We start from the raw sequence: 21,571 nt of genomic DNA, 5'->3' as shown, positions 1-21,571 counted from the left end.
TTTCCCTGTAAGTGTTAATTGAGGTGTTTTAAAGCCATAATAATACTGACCACTTCTCATACACTGTTTTTAACGTATCATCCTTAGCTAACCTTGCTTAGGATGAAAGTATCGGAATTTCAGGTAAGGAAAAAAATAATGCATATGCATCATGGGACTTGATAAAGATCACTAAGAATAAGAAATTTAATTTCTTCTAATGATTCCTATTCAAAAATTCCAGTGGCTGCTATAGTTGATATCCTGCACAACACAACTCTGTAGTTCATTTGTGAAGCCAAATAAAGTATTAATTCAACTAAAATATATCCTTGGGATAATGTTCAATCTTAGTTTCAAGTCTGAAAGAATCTTCTGTTTTCTGAGGCTCTCTAATCACTAAGTTGACTTTGTCTTACTTCCAAACCTTGAACCTTGGTGGTCTTGCATATATTTTATCCCTCTTTCTCTAAAATGACTTGGTGCCTTTATTTCTAGGCAAACTTCCCTGCATTTGGCCAAATTTCTGTGAGTTTTCTAAAAATCTTGCTCTTTATTGAAAATGACATCTATAAGTTGCTCCTCCTCTTCTTCCTCTGCATCATTTTCAGCTGTAATATTATAGTCTCCTTCAAGCCAATGTACATCGATGGGACAGCTTAGGTTAGGAATTTTTAGAAACCTATCATTTTCTTTTTGGTGGCTTCTTGTTAATAGTTGTATGTTGAGATCAATCATGTAGATTTCAATCAGTTTAAATTTGTTGTATTGATTTTATAACATTCTATTTTTAAATAACAATACTGTGCAGTATTAAGACAAACAGTACTGAGAAATCCAAGTAAGCTGCATGAAAGTGATTAACTCTATTCAGTTTTGCAATCTCATTGAAAAAAATAATAACACGTTGAATTATATTGCTATCACTTTTTTTTTTTCACTTATTGCCTGAGTTCATGTGTCAACCATTTCATTAATTTGCTTAGGATAGAAATTATAGTAATAGCTCTGTAATCACTGAAGATGTTCCACTTTCTCTTTTCCCATATGGCCTCTTTGTATCTTAAGTGGAGCTTTGCCAGAATTCCAATAAATATCAACAATTAAGCCCAGCAGTTCAGACACCTTCTAAATCAATTCTTAAAACTCCTACATGTAAGTTACCAGATCTCGGTGATTACAGCAGCTTGCCTTAACAGGGTTTTCAATGAGTCCTCTGTTTTGGCAAGATGGGAGTGGATTGTTCCATCTCTATGTAAATATAGGATAAAAAGACTTGTTAAGCATATCTTATCATTCGTCATTACTATAGAATTTGTGATCTTCCAAGGAATGAATCATTATTACGATTCCTTTTTCTCCACATACATTTTTAGGAATCCTTATGAATTCTGTTAACGCTGCTAGCTATTCATTTACTGTTATATATTTAACTACCCTTTCCACTATCTCTATTTTAGACCTTTAATTCATAAACATTATTATTAATTTCCTCTTTTTAACCTTTGTTACATTCTGTCTAGACTTTGGCCAATTTTATTGCTTATTTTTTTTGCATTCCACAACACCAAAACAGTTTTTAAAGTAAGAAAAGCTTTTTTACCCTTGAAGTTTAGGGCAGATTGTTTACACACATACCCAAACATTTTTTACTTACTGTTTCTAAATATTTCTGTTGCTTCCCCTGCTCCCTCTTCTAATAGATTCCTTTGCTTTGGTGGCTAATCCATAAACATCACTTTTCCATTTTTTTCACGCATCTGGAAGTAGATTTACAAAAAAGGAGTTAGATACCATGGTTCAGACCTTGGGCTGCAGTCAGTGCCCAGTGGCCCAGTCTTTGGTCAGCACTCCGTGCTCTTGCCATGGTAGGCAGGAGGGCAGAGTGTTTTGCTGGGGGTAGAAGGTCCTCACTAGCTTCTCTGAACTCAAGCAGAGGCTGGTTGTGTGAGAGGCATTAGTAATCAAATACTCAGCAGAAATTCAGTCACTAATAGCATTTATGTACCTACAAATGGGGATGGACTGATTGTCCTTGCTGGATGATGGATGTAGCTTCTTACTACTGCTTCGGGTGCTTATGCCCTCTCTATATGTCTAGCCCAGGAGCTGCTTATGAATCATATAGCTGTGGTGTGCCACACATGATCCTCCTTTTTACTCTTTTACTATATTTACTCAATGAAGGCTGGATATAAAGAGGGTTTTTTTTGCTCTGAGGAAAGTGAAGCAGTGGAACAGGTTCCCCAGAGAGGCTGATCACCCTTTGTCCTTGGAAGATTTCAAGACCAGGATGGATAAAGCTATAAGCAGCGTAGTCTGATCTTGCATCTGAGCCTGCTTTTTGAGAAGGAGCTTTCACTAGATAATTTCCTCAAGTCTCTCCAAATTATCTTATGATACTATGTCAACAATACTATGTATTGTTAATTAATCTCTTTAGCAAATTAATAAATTTGATGTGTATAAAAATTGAATAGTTTTCAATTTTTAAAATTCCTAGTTATGTTTTGAAAATACCTTTGATTTTTAACACATTTACTTGCATTCTTTCCTAATTCCCTTCATGATCAAAAAGAGTACTTGGAAGAAGGGAAGGCCCCCCTTCTCAATTTTCATAATTCCAGCTCATATTTATGATGGGTTTAGCAGTAAACCATCTGTCCCATCTTACAATGACTAGAATCATAGAATCATAGAATCAGCTGGGTTGGAAGGGACCTTCGAGATCATCAAGTCCAACGCTTGATCCACGACCACTGCGGTTACTAGACCATGGCACTAAGTGCCACATCCAGTCTCTTTTTAAAAATCTCCAGGGACGGAGAATCCACCACTTCCCTGGGCAGCCCATTCCAATATCTGACCACCCTCTCTGTAAAGAAATTCTTTCTAATATCTAACCTAAACCTCCCCTGGCACAACTTGAGACCATGCCCTCTTGTCTTGCTGATAGTTGCCTGGGAAAAGAGACCAACCCCCACCTGGCTACAACCTCCTTTCAGGGAGTTGTAGAGAGTGATGAGGTCTCCCCTGAGCCTCCTCTTCTCCAGGCTGAACAGCCCCAGCTCCCTCAGCCTCTCCTCATAGGACTTGTGCTCCAGTCCCTTCACCAGCCTCGTTGCCCTTCTCTGGACCTGCTCCAGCACCTCAATGTCCTTCCTGAACTGAGGGGCCCAGAACTGGACACAGTACTCCAGGTGTGGCCTCACCAGCACTGAGTACAGGGGAAGAATCACTTCCTTGGACCTGCTGGCCACACTGTTCCTGATCCAGGCCAGGATGCCATTGGCCTTCTTGGCCACCTGGGCACACACTGCTGGCTCATGTTCTGCTTCCTGTCAACCCAAACTCCCAGGTCCCTCTCTGCCTGCCTGCTCTCCAGCCACTCTGTCCCCAGCCTGTAGCACTGCAGGGGGTTGTTGTGGCCAAAGTGCAAGACCCGGCACTTGGCCTTGTTGAACCTCATCCCATTGGAATCAGCCCATCTCTCCAACCGATCCAGGTCCCTCTGCAGAGCCCTCCTGCCTTCCAGCTGATCGACACTCCCCCCCAGCTTGGTTTCATCTGCAAATTTGCTGATGATGGACTCAATCCCCTCATCTAAATCATCAATAAATATATTAAACAGAACTGAGTCCAACACTGATCCCTGGGGAACACCACCAGTGGACCGGCCGCCAACTGGATGCAGCACCATTCACCACCACTCTCTGGGCCTGGCCCTCCAGCCAGTTCCTAACCCAGCACAGAGTGCCTCTGTCCAAGCTGTGGGCTGCCAGCTTTTTCAGGAGAATGCTGTGGGAGACGGTGTCAAAGGCCTTGCTGAATTCCAGGTAGATCACATCCACAGACTAGAGAGGAACATAGTTAAGCTTTCTGGTGGGGTAAGATAATTTATAGTGGTACCAGATATTATATCTTTAATAAAACATTGACAGTATTTTAGTATCCAAAACCACATGTTTTCATATGGTTTTGTTCGATAAATTTTCCCTACTATGGCCATAAGGAAACTTCAAATATGTTTTTGAAATGTTGCAGATAGTGCAGTATTCCCTTACATGTCTCTTGACATCAATATTTGTATAGCAGAAATAGATTTAAACTGTAGCACACTGTTTTTGATGAGACGTGCTTCAGTTCTTTACAGTGTTGTGATTGTTTGTGGTAATCTCATACCAGAGAAAATATAAGGCTATTCCAAATGGATGTTTGCTAATAACCAATTGTGTATTTGTTTCAACTTAGTTACCATAATGCATTTAATAACTAAGCAGAATTTTCATAATAGAAAGTCAAATATAGTCTGAATGGAAAGAAGGGAAAATAATTTATTGACCCGTTGATTTGGAGGCTGGAGTGTAAAGTGAAAAATTTTATCTGGGCGCCTATTAGTGTTCACAGCTTTGTGCAGCTGCCTTTCCATCTTGCACTGGGCATAAAGGGTTTTGCCAAGACCTTTGAGAAGACAAAGTCCTTCAGCTGAATAGCTAAATATCATATCTTACAATTAAAAACAATATTTAGTTGTTGTCCTAATGATCAATAGAAATATTAAGCTTCCTTTTAGTAATGTCTATCTAGAGCAGCTCTGTGAAAATGAACTAAATACACAGCTGACTCATACCAGATCAGGGGAGTGAGCAATGGTTTAACATCAGATTACTAATTGTGAAGGTAAGAGACCTACAAGGCCATAGTTTGTCTTTCAGTTTTCTAATCTTACTTATTGTGCCGTTAATTAAAAAAAAAAATCCCTTTTCTATACATCTTCCTGAAAAATGCTCAGTATTTTTTACTGCCCAATCCTCCAGTGAAAACATGAAAACCAAAAATCTCTTTTTTTTTGTTTTGAAAAATCTCATTGAAAAATATCTGCAGCCATTGTGCCTATGTCTGTGATGATCTGGATTTAATGACTGAACATAAGTAGGGAAACCCACAAGTCCAGCTTCACAGTTACTTCAGACTGAGACCTCTTTACAGGCCACAGTCCAGAACTACATTTGTCTTTAGGGGAGACACGAGGTAAAATCTCACAGTAACCTAGCTAAGGAAAAAAAAAAAAGGCAATTCTCCCCCCAAAAAGCCCCAAACCAAAATCAAACCAAGCAAAAATCCCCAGATGTAAAATCTTTGTAGTAAAGGCTTGTTTTTATTCTTTCATGTGACATAGCAAGGCTATGATGCACAAGTGAGCACTATAAGTGCTACTACAGTACAGCAATTAGCTGCAGCCCAGTCCAGTATATAATCTTTCTAAGACCATATCCACTAGTTATTGGCAAGCATGACTTCTGGCAACACTGGAGGCTTTTCCTTTGGTATTTCTCTGCTCCTGTCTGATATCCTCAGTATAGTGTTCTTTCTTTGTCTTTCTTTTCCCAATACTGCTCATAACCCACGCTCAAAGTAAAAGCTGACATGACTTTGAAATGAAACATATAAAAAATGGTTTAAGGGCAGTACAGGGCAAGAGGGAATGGAGAAGGATAAATAATTTCCTGCTTGTCATCTGACAGTCTATGCAGTCCAATATCAAATTAGGCACTTGGTTGTATCAATATATGTTGTGCATCAGTAGGCAATCGTTATTGTCTTTAACAGTAATTCCCGTGAACAAGCTTTAAAATTAATTAGCTAGTAGAGTTTTAAAAGACAGTGGTAAATGTTTTCCAATACATCAACTACAAACACTTTTATTATACCCCCAGCTATCATAATTTGGTTAGTACAAGATTTTTTAAAATTAAAGTTTTCCTGTTAAACTCTATAAACACAGGTATTGTATTCGCCATAGCTCTGTTATTCCTCTGAGATTTTCATACAGATTTGTCTTAGTGAGCAGTATTCAATCATTAGTCACAGTGTATTCACAATATAATCCTTCAGACTTTGTGGTCTTCAGGTACCGTTTTCCCCAAATTTATACAATCATTGTCTCATACCCTTTTTAGGTGCACTGACAACACAGCCTAAACTACCATACCAGCTACTACAAAGTTAATACTTCACATCAATGTAGCATCAAACAGAAGCTGCCTACCCTCAAACAAAAATGAAACAAACCAATCTCTTGCCTGTACAGCAGTCCATACCTTCTGAGAAAACCCAAACCAACATTTTATGATATTTTCTATATCAGTAAGATATGTATTTAGAAGATCAAAGTGGAAAAAGGCTTTAAGTTCATGACTAAAAATATAGAAAGCCTTCCCAGTTACATACTTTATAAGTCATTGGTTGAGATCCCCAAAGGGACTTAAATTAGGCCATTAGACTTGACAGTAGACTGTTATATCCTTAGGTTTTAGACCACTGCTTTCTATAGGAGAATGGGTAGCCCTGTGTTGTTCAAACTCCTTCTGTGATTCACAGGGTCCATCAGAAGCCTCAGGATGGGCATTGTAAATGCCAGCAAGGAGCTGCCTAAGTGAGCTGGTATAAAGCAGTGGGACAAATATGTTCTACACCTCTCTGAATCCAGCACATTAGCACTGCTAAGAGCTGCCTGCCTCTATCCCAATGTGTATTTATACACACCTTCTCTAAAGACTGTTTAATCAAAACTCCCAGCAGAGATCAGAACTAACATCCCACGCAAGTGCCCAAGTAATTAAGACAGTCACTCTCTGACTAGGTAAAATCTGACAGCTCTGAAAGAAGTTGAGAACTCCTTCTGAAGCCAGCCTCTACTCTGGGACTGGGGAGCACATCTTGGTCAGATCACTGTGCTGTGTTCTCGAAACATGAAGCTATGCAATGGTCATCACCACCATCATTTTGTGTGAGGCCCAAGCTAGTAGACAGTCTGAGAAGACTTTAGCAGCCTGAGCCCTCTAGGAGCAATAGGAAGAGAGACAGCTGCATTGCAAATCCCAGCAGGCAGCCTTAAATATCAAATAGTCCTTAAATTTACAGCAGTCTCAAGAATTAGGTGCCCCAAAGCATAATTTGAAATGTAATTTACTTATCTGGGGAAGATTAATGTTTAAAGTTTAGGTACCAGGAGTAAAGAGGAGCTGAACTAGGTACTATGAGTCTGTGTTTTTAACTGAAGCTCCTAAGTTTCATATTCAAAACTTGTCAAGGAATCACAGAAATCTGAACCTTTCACAAGCAATGTCTGCATCCCATTCCTCAAGCAAGCCATTTCGGGGATTTACAGGATTTTTACAGTCATAAAACTGAATCTTTTATTTGTGCAGATTGTCTGAGCCTCAGGAATGGGGAAAATAAGAAGGGAGATGGGGAGAAAGCAAAGCATCATGTTCCCTTGGGAAAGCTTTATCTCAGAGGAGAAATCTTACCAACCTCATGGAGCCCTGCAGGCATCTGTAGCAGGCAAACAAGGAGCACCTCTGCAATCACCACTACCCTGGCGACAGGCTGCAGAAAACTCTCATCTTCTATCCATGTTTCAAAGATGAGCTGTGTCTTCTAGAAAAGGAGATCTCTCTTCCTGAGGCAAGCATTTTACCCAAAAGGGTAATTAAAATTTAAAAAATGCTCTCAAATTTATAGTTGTTAAGATCTGATTATAGAGAGATGCCTCTGCCTGAATTAAAGTGCAAATGAGACCATATGCCAAAGTCAATAGTCAGACAAAATATGAGGTATAAAGACAAAAAAAACATAGAAAAGAGAGGAGGGAGGAAGAGAGAGAGACAGACAGACAGATTAAGCAGAAGATAGTCATCACTCATGGATCCAGCAGCATCCTGTTGGTCCTTCATCACCCTGGGATTCTCTGTGTTGGAGGTCCCAAGGTCATTCAAAATTTTTCACTATTTATACATTTTTGCAAACAAAGGAATTAATGCTCAATGGCTGCACAGTTCTCTAATGCTAATTAATTTGCATGCTGACTCTTTCTTTCCTTTTGAGTCAGTGGGTTTCTTGGGTCAGTGGGCTGTGAGTCAGTGGTCAGGGTCTCCCTCTGCTGGAATGACCTTTTACCTCCTGTAGATTTCAGCACAGTTGCTGAGTTGGCTTTCTCTGTGGTGTGTAAATTCTGCATTCTTCATGTCCGTTTTCAGTGATGTATTCTTCTCCCAGGCTTTGTTTACCTCCCCATAGGCCTGAGATAACACTCAGACAATAGTAACCCGCTTATCTTATCTCAAGTTCCCATTAAGATGGCTTAATTTACAGTCCAAGTTTCAGGTATACATGGAGGCCTCTGTCCCATGGCTTGGGGTGATCTTTGTTTGACCTGTGATGTGGTGATATTCGTACAAGTAGTTGCTTCTTTTCCCACTGCCACAGTGGGAATTTTTGTCTGGATGCATTACCCAGGATGTGCTAACCAGATCTTGTCTCTGCTGGGCCTGGACTTAGCACCATCCTGCGGTTCCATTCTGTGCTTTTCTCATGACTAAGTCCTTCTGTGGCCTAAACAGTGCTTGAGAGAGGTAACTGTGATCTTTAAGCCCTTACAATAGTGCATCATTCTCAGGAAACCCACTTGCTGCAAGAGCCTCTCCCTTTCTTTAGTTATCGTATAAATAAATATATTCTTTTCATCTGGAAGATATTTAACTATTTTCCATGCTGTTCTCAATTATAAATGAGAATAGGCCAAACCATAACCCCCACAACACTCTTCAAACCATCTTTTTTCCATTATAATTGATATTTTAGATCGCTTTATAACCACCTCAGCTATAAATTAATCCCCATTATTTGTAATAAGTGCTGTCCTCATATAAGTATATTGGCCGTATTCCCAGAATAATGCTTTTGGAAGGGAATTTGTTCATACTGGGAGAAGTGGAGGAGAGTGAGAGATGACCAGCAACCCTAAAAATCTCATTAATAATTAACAGTAGTAGAAGAAGATAGAAATCTTCTCCATAGTTAATCAGGGTGTCATCCTTTAAAAATGTGATGTAGAAATATAGACAAGGATTCCTTCTATCCTTCAAAACAGTTCAGCCCAGACCAGCCTATTTGTCATTTCAGGGGCTGATGAAATGCAAATTTGCAGCACAGTTGAGCTGCGCAGCACCAAGAATGCAGGGAGTGCAGGACAAGCAACCGCTGAGACAGTGGGATGTCTGGGAGGAATAGGTTTGTGTCCTGCAAAAAGGTACCACCACTCTATGTCCCCAGTGCAGCCTGAATACAGTGAATACAGTGAATGATTTGCTCCTGCAGAGCCTGTAAAGGAGTCTGTACATTTCCTGCTCTGCCTGTGCACAATGCCGGACCCACCCAACGGCAGAGGAGTGCTGTCTGCATCCCTCCTTATTGGAGATATTACCTTGTTTAACAGAGGGGCTCTGAAAATATATTAGGGGATAAGCTGCTGCTCTGGCACAAAGCTACGCAGCTTGATAAATGGTTCACTCTCCTCAGCTGCCTTACCTGAATGTCTGAGACTCTTTGCTTACCCAGGTAACTTTCTACAGACACCTTGACCCCTTAAGAGCCCTCTCCCATGGTCTGACTGCAGCAGCCGCTACTGTTCTTTCTGCAATTCTTAGGCTGCTGGGAAGAGCTGGAAAAGAGGCAGGGGGCTGGAGTGAGGTGTAAGCTCTAGTCCTACTAGAGGAGATGGGTTAAATCGAAGAGGCAGGATTGTGATGATGAGACAAGGGAATGCCCTGTATAGGACCATCTCCTGCAGCAGTGTGTGCAGGGGGGAGGGTGGGAATGTTGCTGAGAAAGACTTGAGTAAGGATTGCAAGGGCAGCTACTGCTGCTGTTGCTGCAAAGGGCCACCCCTGCCAGTGAATTCTGTTTTGTATTGCAGCAGTGATGGCAGCATTGGAAAGTGGGTGAGTGATTCTACATTCCTTGCCTGGATTGCAGCCTGCCATACTCCATGGTCTGACAGTAGATGCCTAATCTGCCAAAGCCTTTAGCCAGGTCTGCTCATGGACATGTGGCTGTGTGACATGTGCTGTAGGCAAGAGAATAAAATAAGCTAGCAGACAAGCCCAGGGATGGGAGGGTAGGGCTGGCAGTTCTGAAGTGTCCTGTTTGGAAATGCCTGGGGAAGTAGGTAGGTGGCTGCAGCCTTCTAGTGCCTATGCAAGTGTAAAGCAGCTGCGTCACAAGGAGTTATATTTGTTGCCATTGTTAGTTGAGGTAAAAACTAAGCAAATAATCAAGGAAATTTACAGTTGCTAGTGTCCAGGTGTTACTACAGTTGAAACCTGAGTTTGTAGAGCAAACATCAATCTACCAGTTCCCTACTCTCTTGTATTTGTCTGGCAATCAAACACTGTTCTTCTAGTCCTGATTATTTGCCACAGAAAAAAAGCAGAAAATAAATTTCTACTAGGCAACTTCAGTTAATCTGCAAATGGCATCATCATTGACCTCCAGTTTCCTGGATTACCACACGAATTGCAGTTGTATAAAAGAGAATATTATGTCCATGACATGGCAGTGGATACATATGATGGTCTGAGATGAAGGGTACTAAGGTCAGCAGGAGTGCACCTTCGTTCTTTCCCTTTCTTGTCTGTCTCTGCATTGTGATCAGAAAAAGCTAGAAAACACAGAAACCACGTCTTGGGTCTTAGTGGTGGTTCCTCTCTCTATGCTTCCCTTCCCTCCAATACCATCTGCTGTCTGTCATTCTTCCCAAGGCACCATTCACTCCTACAAGAGCGTATTCCTTTGCCTAGACTGTAGGCTGGGTTACCTATTTACAACATCTTGAGTTCGTTTAGGGTTTTACTGCATTGCCAGAAGTTCTCTGAGAAATGCAAGAGAAAGAAAATAATTTTTTGCAACAGTTCATGTTGTAGAAAAATCTAATTAAATTTCAAGGGATGAAGATGGCCTTCCACTGAAGACTTTCCCCTGCTGAACTGCAAAAGCGTATTGCAAATAACAAAGGGGCTAAAACTTAAAAATACACCAAAGAAAAAAGCAAACAAAAAATTGCCACAAGAATGTTTTATGCCAGAAATCATTAGACAACTGCAATTGAAAGGCCATTACCAACTCCCACTATAATAAAAGACATTAAATTGCAGTCTGAACAACTGGGGTGACACTTTCTATGTTGTTTATTTATGTCCCATAGGGACACATCTTGGCACTACTGCTTATTAATGTAGGTGATAATCATATAATGAATGACTGGATTGATAAGTGTATATTGAGAACAGTTGTTAAAAATAGCTAAAAGAACAGTGCACTTTACATCTTTATTGGAATCCTTGAAAAGAAAGAGGAAGAAGTGTCTTTAAAAATTACTAAAAGTACAAAATAAAGATAGCCATAGCGTTTAGAGTAATTTTTTCCCATAATGACTAATTCAAAGTTTCCCATTTCTCTTGTGAGAGGGAGAGTGGGAATCTATCCTAGTGAGCAAATCAGATCACATAGGTAATTAGATACTGAATAAAAGGTAGGTGTATATCTCTGTATTGTAATAGCACCTGCATTTGTTAAGTTAAAAAACATACTTGTTTTAAATTAATGCTTTTTCTGGATGACAGCCAGTTCCTCTTATAATTATCATCTTTTCTCTCTCTTTTAACATTTCAGTTATTTGGGTGTTTCCTGGCCTGGGAGACACGAAATGTCAGCATTCCTGCTTTAAATGACAGCAAGTACATCGGAATGAGTGTATACAACGTGGGGATAATGTGCATCATTGGTGCTGCTGTTTCATTCCTTACCCGGGACCAACCCAATGTGCAGTTCTGCATTGTTGCTTTAGTCATAATATTCTGCAGCACCATTACTCTCTGCCTTGTGTTTGTACCCAAGGTAGGTGAATATGTTTTGCATGGATCTGGATTTTTTCCTTCTGTTTTGTAATCATGATTTAATATATAAATGTTTATTGCCTTTCCAAGTGCAGGGGATGTGTGTGAATTCTTAATCAAGCCCATCTATAAACTCTTGTTTCCAGACCCTGAGGGAAAAACAAAGGTTCATGAGATTTTGGAGCAAATGGAATATGCAAAGTTGCAGGAGTGGGAATACATGAGTTTCTAATGCCTATATTTTTACTGAAACTGTGACTGGGGAAAGAAACATTGTTTTCTGTAGTTTCAATGGAATAGTCTCTATTTCCAACTTCCAGGAACTTTTTAGAAAGAATTATAAGTGGAGATTCAGGAGGGACAGGTCCTGTTATCTACTCTGCCATGTTTCTTCTCTCTTCTCTCTGGTGACCAGCAATAGGACTCAAAGGAATGGCATGGAGCTGTCTCAGGAGAGTTTTAGGTTGGATATTAGGAAAAGGTTCTTCAGCCAGAGCGTAGTTGGGCACTGGAACAGGCCCCCCAGGGAAGTGGTCACAGCACCAAGCTTGACAGAGTGCAAGAAGCGTTTGAACAGGCACACAGTGTGACTCTTGAGGTGGTCCTGTGCAGGGCCAGGAGTTGGACTTCAATGATCTTTTTGTGTCCCTTCCCAGGATATTCTATGATTCTTACATACCCTAAGCAAGATAATCAAGATCTCTGTTTCTATACCTACAAAACAATAAGATCATTTTAGTTCACTGGCACTATGTAAGGTCAACTGTGTTGAAATCTCCAAGTATTCAAGTATGGTGCTACAATAGGCTTTTTCAGTACATAAGAGGAAATCTGTATGTATACTGCAAATGCTGAACTTATATTTTTTAATGTGTATATTAATGGACTAAGTGAGGCACAGACTGGAAGGCATATGTTTTCATTTCTTTTTGCCCTTTTGGGCTCTAAGGGTGTTTTCATTGCACCTTATCAGAAGAACTGAGAAGACCTTTACCCACAGAGCGCTGGAACTTGACCATTTTCCTTGCAGAGTTAAGCTTTAGATGTGAATATGACAGATCTCAAATGAAGGGAAAACTGGTTTTTATGTAAGCTTACTCTAGTAAAGCCTCAAGTGCTAGGGAATGTATTTGATATTTTGAAGTAAAATGTGCAATTGTATTAATTTTAAGTGACTTGCATAAATGCAGCTTATCACCCCAAATCAGACGCATATGCAGTTGGATGTCCGAAATATTTGCAAGGCAAGAGTCAAAATATAGGTCCTTTCACCTCTCAAATCTGTTTTTAGGTTTTTCAAATGAGTATTGATAAAAAGTTTGTGGCTCTTTACTGGACAATATTCAATCAATGTATTGAGCAAATTGTAGTCAGTAGATTCTGGTGCTAAGTGGCATCCCATCTACTGCGGGGGAAAGAACTATGTGTGCAAAATAAAAAACTAATAAATTTATATAGAAGTGTACCCTCTGAAGGAAATTAGAGGCATAGACTAGCAATAGAAGCTGATTTCTGATCCGAAAAAAAGCGAAGTAATTCATCCTCCAGGACTGACTAAATAGGATGGCTTTACAAGTTCTGCAATTCCCTTCTCAAATACTAAAAAGTCATACATGGACATGCCTAGTCATATTTTTATTCTGGATCTTAGGGAAGAATCATAACTTCATTCTAAATTAAGGGAACGTTCACAGACATAATAGAGTGTACTTCAAAATACTGCAAGATTTAAGTGTGTAAGCTGTATGAAAATGCATATTAAAACTCTGATGCCAAAAATACCTCCATAGAATGTCAGAACTCTCTTCAAAGAGAAGCATTAATGCTGTCCAAGCTCTTTGCCCTTTTGCTTTCTTGTTCCTTTGCCCATCCTTCTCTTACATTGTCACAGGCTCTGAAATTACTTTTCTTTTTCTTTTTTAACCCCTTCGTCTGATCTTCTTTTAAACCCCAATTACCCTACCCTTGTTTTTTCTCTCAGTTCTTTTTTCCTCAAAATACAAATATGAAACATAGTCATCCAGTGTGAAGTACTTAACCTCTTTCCATGTATTCTCAGGTTTTCAAATGCTTAGCATTTTTGCAACAAAATTCGTCGTTGGATAACATACAAAAAAAAATGTTGAAGCAAGGGCTGGAATGCAGCACTTCCAATGCCCATGGAGTGTTTCCACAGCTGGAGAGTTCTTATTCTTGCACTCGTATATTTTGTCCTGTGTCTCTTCTCTCTGTGCTGTGCCACAGTCACAGCAGGATGGCTGGCAAGCACCCTCTCCTGCAACCTGCTTCAGCACAGGTTTCACAATAGCCTTTCTGGACCCCACAAAAGATCGTATCTGGCACCACCCAGTTTGCACATCTAGGTGAGATGTTAGTGTGAGACAGGCACCAAATCTGTCCCCTTAACAAGTATGTCATAAATTAGTACAATTTTAGTGACATAGGAAGATTGCTAAAGCCTGTGGCTTGTCGAGCACAGGAGATGATAATGAAGACTTGAAAGACTGCGTTTTTTCATTTATTAAACTCTGACCAGACAGACACAAGCAATAATGTGGTTTTGAGCCAGGTGAGCGCTACTACTTCTCTGCTATACCAAGTGCAGTGTATTCCTTTTAACTAATCTTCAGCATTCCCCTGGGTCAACAGTGCTGAAATTCAATTTTGCCCCACAGTCCTTTTATGAATCTGAATAGGCAACTATTCAACAATGTAGACACATTAGGGAATGAAACACGACATTTTCCCCTTCCTTCTTCTCAGCTCTACTAATCTTATTTACATCTAACATGGCAATTGCTATACTTCTCCAGTTAAATGTCCGCTTCATCCACTGCCATTTCATTCGGTACAAAGTGCCTCAGAAAAAAAACATGAAGAAAATCCCATAGCAGAGTAAGACAGATCAGGGAACAAATGCTCATCACTCTCTCCATTTAAAGATACAAATGTTGATAACATTAGACTGCATCCTACTCACAGTAATTGTAGACATTCTTGTTATCCAATAAAAAAATGTCCAAACATTTTTAGACCTATTATTGATTTCTGGGTTCAAGGATATCTTGTAGAAGTGACCTTCAGAATTGAAACATGTTATGTATATGTTTCCTGTTAGAAGTTACCTGCTACATCTGATTATCTTTTTAAGGACTGACAGGTCTATAGTATTTTTCAGCATAATCTTCACTTCTTTAAAAGAAGAAAGCCTAATATTAATGAAGTAATTGCCCCACGTTTATCATGTTTATCAAACTTCCATGTACTTTTATTTTTTCTACTCTGTCTTTTTTGAGAGAGAACATTGTGTTCACTTGTAGTCACCCACTGAGTACATACCATTGTTAGCTACAATGGCATTACCACATTAATTCTGATCCAGTTTCCTGTAGAGCAGCAAGGCAAAATCAGTTCTAGGGATTAAAACATTAATTTTCAGTGTTGGTAGCATTTTTTGTCTATTCACAATTGACCCTTGGTTGAAATTGAAACAGCACAGATGTAAGACAGCAAGATATAAATTCCACTGATTTTATGGCCTGAAGAACAAAAAAAAAAAAAAAAGGAAAAAGAAAAATGCTCATTTAACCTCATTCTTTGTGCAGTGTAAGCCAACAACATTGCCCGTGGACAATCCTCACCATGTGAATAAATTTATTGCATCATATGTCCTTGTTGCAAATCATCCAGTTTTCAGCTATAAACTTCAGGCGAAGAGGATTCAATTGATGGGTGGCTTTACTTCTATCTTATATTCAGTTTGAACTTAGACCACAACAAATTGCAGAATTTTTATATTGTAACGCTTCTGCCTGCTAAGTTAGTAAGCCTTGTTATTACCATTCTTCACCTTTAACTTCATTTTCATGTAGTTTTTGGTGTGGGATCTAGGCACACTAGTCATTACAACCAGCCTAATTAGAAATAAAGAAGGTGGAAGTGAAGATGCAGGGGTTCAAGGAAGGCTCAGCTACAGCAGGATACCCAGGGTAATTGCAATGGAGCAATTGGGTCTTGGTTATCTCCAGAGATGAACACTTTCCAACCCCTCTGAGCATCTATACCAGCATTTGACCATGTTCACAGCAGGAAAAGGTTTTTTTCTGATGTTTAGGTGAAATTTCTGGTTTTTCAGCTTCTGCCTCCCTTCCTTTCATTGCACACCCCTGAGAAGAGTCTGGTTCTATCCTCCTTACTCTCTTCCATAGTATAGTTACACACAATGTCATTCCCCCATCAATCTCTTCCATCTCAAGGCTAAGTAATCATCAGCCTCCACTTGTATCATAAGGCTCCAATCTCAGCATCTTTGTAGCCCTTCTCTGGGCTTTCTTCAGTATACCTATGCCTCTCTTGCTCTGGGGAGCCCAAACCTGGACACAACACTCAAGGTGTGCTCTCACTCAGGCTGAGCAGAAAGGAAGGATGATTTCCATTGGCCAGGGTACTGTTGGCTCATGTTATACTTGTTGTCCACCACAATTTCCAGAGCCTTTACTGAAAAGCTGCTTTCCAGCCAAACACCCCTCATGTTGTTTGGGTGGGTGCTTGGAATTTATTTCTCCTCAAGGGTGGAACTTAGTATTCCCCTTTGCCTAGCTTCAGGGGCCGGATTTGGGCCTAGCTTATTGGCCCAGATCTCCAGTCTCTTGACATCCCACTGAACTGCAGTGCAATCATCTGGTGTATCAATGCCGCCGCCTCCTCCTCTTTAAGGATCATCTGCAAACTCGCTGATGAGTCACTAACAAAGTATGGGTCCTACTGTGGTCCTGAGGTACAGCACTGGTGACTGGCTATCACAATCCTCCGAGCCTGTCAGTTTAGCCTGTTTTGAATCCACTTCAGTGGCCACTTACCCAGTCACTATTTTATCAGTTTGACTATGAGGATGTTATGGGACACAGTGTTGAAATCTTTGCTTAAGTCAAAAAAAATAATTCTCTCTCCTTATCTATCAGCCCAGATATCTCACTGAAGAATGCTATAAATCAGGTTGGTCAGGCAGGATTTCTCCTTCATAAATCAACAATGACTGCTTCTAATCACCTTCTTGCTCTTCGTATGTTTGGAAATGGTTCCCAAGAGGATTTGCTGCAGCATCCTCGATGGACTGAGGTGAAGGTGGGAAGAAGGCATTTCCTTGAATCCTCCTCTCACTCTCCTGAACGCAGCTGTGACATTTCCTTCCTTCCAGTCCTCAAGAACTTCTCCTAATTGACATCATCTTCCAAAAGTAACTGAGTGGCCTCACAATGACATTGACCATCCTCTTAGTCCTCAGGGATGCAACTTGTCAGGTTGCCTGAACTTGTTGTGTTCAATTGCTTTAGGGTTCTGGGATTTCTGAAGGCAAGTTTTACCAGTAAAGACTATGGTGAAGAAGATACAAAGAACATTAGCCTTCTCCATCTACTTTACCACTGTAAAAAGGAAATTTACTGTCTGCAAGCATCATCCCAATCTGCAGACTCGATCTGTAGATACATGCCAGGGACCAGATGCTTCAGTGTCTGCCCAGTCAGATCTCTCTCAATCAGAAGTTAGGGCCTTACTTCATGCCACCAGAGCTGCAGAATTTTAAGAATGCTCTTAAAAATAAGAGGAACCAATTCCAAAATGCAGCTATACCACAAAATCTGTCTAGGCTATGCTTAAAAATTATTGCCTCTTCCCTCTTTTCAGACAACTTTGGATTTATTATGCCATGCCTATGCTCTCAGGGCAGGGAGCTCCTTCAGCTTTGTCTGTATACAAATGTATATGTATGCTGCTTGGCAAGTAACATAAATTTTGTATTCTCTAGAGTAATCTGAGAATCTCTCTCCCCCTTGCCAAACAGCAGTAGCTTTCTCTCCTCATGTCGAGGTGATATTTTCACATTGTCACTGAGTGTTAAATTTTACTTATATTTGCTTAAATTAAATATGTTTAAGGTTAACCTTTTTTTAAATGGCTTATTTAATTTGTTTGAACAGATTTGGTTTATTTTTGGTCGCTAAAAACTAATTAAGTTTCTGTTATCTCCAGAGTGCAATCTCCCATGAGTTCTCTCTGTTAATACTCCTGCTTCATGCCTTTCTCTGCCTGAGTGTAACTTGTAACAGTAGGAAAGGAGAAATTTCAGATGAAACTGTGCTTGGGAAGAGAAGGGCTTGGTGGATTGGTTTTTTTCTTGGGGAAGGAATATATCCTCTGAAAGTAAAAAGATATCAATGAAGGAGAAAAATACATTTGATAGAATGTTACAATATATTTATTTCAATGTAATTAAAATCTAGATAAATATATTTTGAATTATTTTTTCTAAATTTTTTTTAATGCTTCCGTTCTCATAATCATTTTCATTCAACCTCTTCTATAAAGTTATTCAGAAATTGTCTCAAGTACTGCTTATGACAAGCAGAGCTCACTTTCCAGAGTTTTGTACTTGAAAGTCAAAAAGGAACTCTTGGCTTGCGTTTCTGTATTTTGAGATACAAAATAAATAGCTGCAAAAATAAAACAGGATTTCTTAAGGCTTTTCAACCTTTCAGCTCATCACACTGCGAACAAATCCAGATGCAGCCACACAGAACAGACGATTTCAGTTCACTCAGAATCAAAAGAAAGAAGATTCAAAAACATCCACATCAGTCACCAGCGTCAATCAGGCCAGCACATCTCGACTAGAAGGATTGCAGTCAGAGAACCACCGCTTGAGAATGAAAATTACAGAGGTATTGTTTATTGTATATACTGCCCAGGAACTTTATCTTTTATTATTTTTTTTGTAGCAATTCTGAAATCTGCTTAAATGCTGACTACTTTTTAGAGAGAAAAAAAATAGCTTTTCCCATAGAAAAATACTAAAATAATAGGAAAGGGATGATTTATATGAATAGCTAATTAGTACAGCGAATACTTAGCAGGTGTAAATGAAAATGTACCTCAGCAAAATAAGAAGAAACATCCCCTATTTATTTGTAACAGGCCAATTACACTGCTGTTTCACATGGGCATGCTGAGCACCACAGAAGCAGTAGCTCTAGGAGTGTAACCTTTATGTGCAAGCGTAACAGAGACCCGCAGCCCCAGGGGCACTTAAGTCTTTGTTCCTGTTTACGGTTGAGTTCAGAGACTGCTGTTGCTGTTATTTCTCAACCTCTTTGAGAGTTTGCTCAAAAACTTGCTAGATGGGTTTAACTCACAAGATCTCAGCCTGTGCCTTGCAAGGCTCATGATGGTGAGCACAGATAAGGCTGATCAGAGCAATTGAGCCACATTAGTGCACACAGGGCTCTGCTGATCTCATTTGGACCTTGCTTGGATAGATTAAATGCCCAGAATGAGCGGATCCAAATGAGAGTTTCCGTGTCACAGCTGACTTATATTCTCCTGTATGCTTGATAATTTGATGGATGAAGTGGTTATAGCTATGTATGCCACAATTTTACACATAAATAATAAAGAGTTGAGGGGTTTGTAGACTGGGCTTTCTGATGCTCATATCTCATATCTTTCTCATTCATCAGTACATCTGAATTCTTAAACTGCCAGCTACTAAAGTTTATTCCTCTCATACGTCTGTGTGCAACAGTTGAACACAATTTGTTACTCGTAGCATGATTTTTAGAGGTAGTGTAGTAGTGCTATAAGAAGACGACTGTATTTGGCACAGTGTAGTAATTGCATTACCACCTGTCCTCTAGTCTAATTATGGAAAGCTATGCAGTTAGTGCAGATACCTGAAGAAATTACTTCTGAATTTTTAGGGATTTGTACTCTCTTTGTTTTTCAGCTGGACAAAGACTTGGAAGAGGTCACAATGCAACTTCAGGACACTCCTGAGAAAACAACATACATTAAGCAGAACCACTATCAGGATCTTAATGATATTCTTAGTATACGGAACTTCACAGACAGCAAAGGTGAGAGTTAGTAAAATCCATTAGTAGCTTAACCCATCAAAACTTTGAATAGCAATCTCATTGGATTGGTTCCAGAGCAGTCAGACTTTGGTAAGACAGAGCTTTAAATATTTTGGTTGCATTACAAAGAGTATGCAGGTTCACATAATAAACAATAGGGTACCCACTGAGTAGTTATTTCTGTAGGTAGGTATGTATGTATGTCAGCTATTGTAATACACATGGTAAAGTGGGAAACTTCTAAAAGAGTACTTGCGTTCAGAAGTCAAGTTTTCTGTGCTGCATGGAGGGAGGAAAGTCACAGAATGTTTCAGATCTTGCAAGAGTTAAGCCTTCAGCAGTAGGAAGCCTAGTTTAATATGTGCTTGCTTCACTAGGATGCTCAAATCCTGCTTTTGGACACTGCTATCAAGCACGTAAAAGAAAAGAATGTAAATATTTCAGTGCTGATTTGGACTCTAAATGCAGAATTGAAGGCACTCATGTATGAAAATTCTTCCCTTGGAACTGATAAAAAAGGATTTCATGACAACTGTAATATTCCTAAGTTGTCTCTTGCATTGCTCCCTGAAGAAATACATGCGAGAGAATTGCTTCCATTAAAGCCATTTCGCTTCTGGGAAGCAATAAGATCTGGTGCATAGTGCAATAAAAGTGGAAGCCAGGACACCCACCTTCCATTTCTAACTCTAGAATGGATCAACTCTGTGGCTTCTGGCAAATAACTTTGTACAGCTGAATATTACTATAGTATGTGAGAAACTAGTTGCCCTGTGTTGGGAAGTTGTAGATTTGCATGTTGGTTACACTGCAGGCTTCCTATCGATGTGAAACCATAAGCTTGGTTAAGTGGAACAGAAGCTACTCCTGTAAATATAGTTGTTGCAAAATAATTTTAGAACAACAGCAAACAGTTCACATATGTTTTTGAAGTATATTGAAATTTTGGCTGGATGAGGTTACTTTTTCTTGTGCCTTTTGTTTTAGCCTGGATATACACTGGGTTGTGTAACTTGTGGCAAAAAAAAGAAGAAAAAAGGAAGAGTTTCCAGTGTCCTTTTTTAAAAGTAAAAAACAGAAGGGGGAAAAGGAGGAAAAGGAAAACGTAAATAGCTGCTGGAGGCGTGTGATTATTGGGCTGAGATCAGGAGCAAGAACTAACATCAGTGAGTGGGATGAGGCAGTTTTACCAAGTGTTTGAAAGGAACACATAGAATGTTCCTCTCATGTCAGATGCTCCAGGAAAAATGATAAATCATGAATAATATTTTAAGCAGAAAAGATACATTGCATTGTGCCAAATGCCCATCTGAATCTGGGTATGAAAAACAAAAAAAATTATTCTCAAGAGATACACTGGGTATAAATTTAGGATGGGATGCTTTCCACAGCAGGATACACTCCATTAGCAGTAGGATGCTGGCAAAGAAATCAAGGATAAAATATAACCTTCCTGCACTTACTTGTGGCTATATCTACAAAAGACATTGCTGCCTAACTGCTGCTTTAAACAGCGCCATCCAAAATTTTCTGTGTTTTTGTTTTTCCCACAGTACAGTTCCCTGACTTCGATATTTCTGCTGTGGGGTACATATTTAAAATCACTTGCAGGTACAGAGTCTTAATGTCCAGAGTAGCTTGAAACTATGTATTACTGGGATTTGCAGGGTAGATATTCTTCTGCATACTGAAGTTGTCAGACTTTTCTCAATGGACCTACTGCATAAATCTTCACCCAAATTGTGGGGCAGGGGGAGAAAGATGTTTTCCCTTGGCCATCTATGTATTGAAAGATTAGAGTATCCATTTACCTGGGAATGAGGAAGACCTGGATCCCAATTTGAAGCAGGTGTTTGAAGCTGTCCCACACCTGGTGGCAAATGCTCCAAGCAGCATGCATATTATGGTGTATCCTGATCCTGAATCAAGTGACATCAAATATTC

At 39.7% G+C, this 21,571-nt stretch overlaps 1 protein-coding gene across 2 annotated transcripts in view; it reads left to right on the top strand.

Annotated features, from left to right (window-relative positions):
- Positions 1–21,571, top strand: part of GABBR2 (gamma-aminobutyric acid type B receptor subunit 2) — a 471,997-nt gene that overhangs the window by 434,514 nt on the left and 15,912 nt on the right. For both annotated transcript variants that reach the window (XM_032696868.1, XM_032696875.1), the window contains exons 15-17: positions 11,494–11,718; positions 18,254–18,436; positions 19,498–19,627. In XM_032696868.1, coding sequence (XP_032552759.1) covers positions 11,494–11,718; positions 18,254–18,436; positions 19,498–19,627 — 538 coding nt within the window. The remainder of the gene's footprint in view (positions 1–11,493; positions 11,719–18,253; positions 18,437–19,497; positions 19,628–21,571) is intronic.

The sequence above is a fragment of the Chiroxiphia lanceolata genome, chromosome 1 (assembly GCF_009829145.1).
Source record: "Chiroxiphia lanceolata isolate bChiLan1 chromosome 1, bChiLan1.pri, whole genome shotgun sequence".
Lineage (NCBI taxonomy): Eukaryota > Metazoa > Chordata > Aves > Passeriformes > Pipridae > Chiroxiphia > Chiroxiphia lanceolata.
Note: the sequence above shows the minus strand (reverse complement) of the source record. Positions and strands in the feature narration are given on the sequence as shown.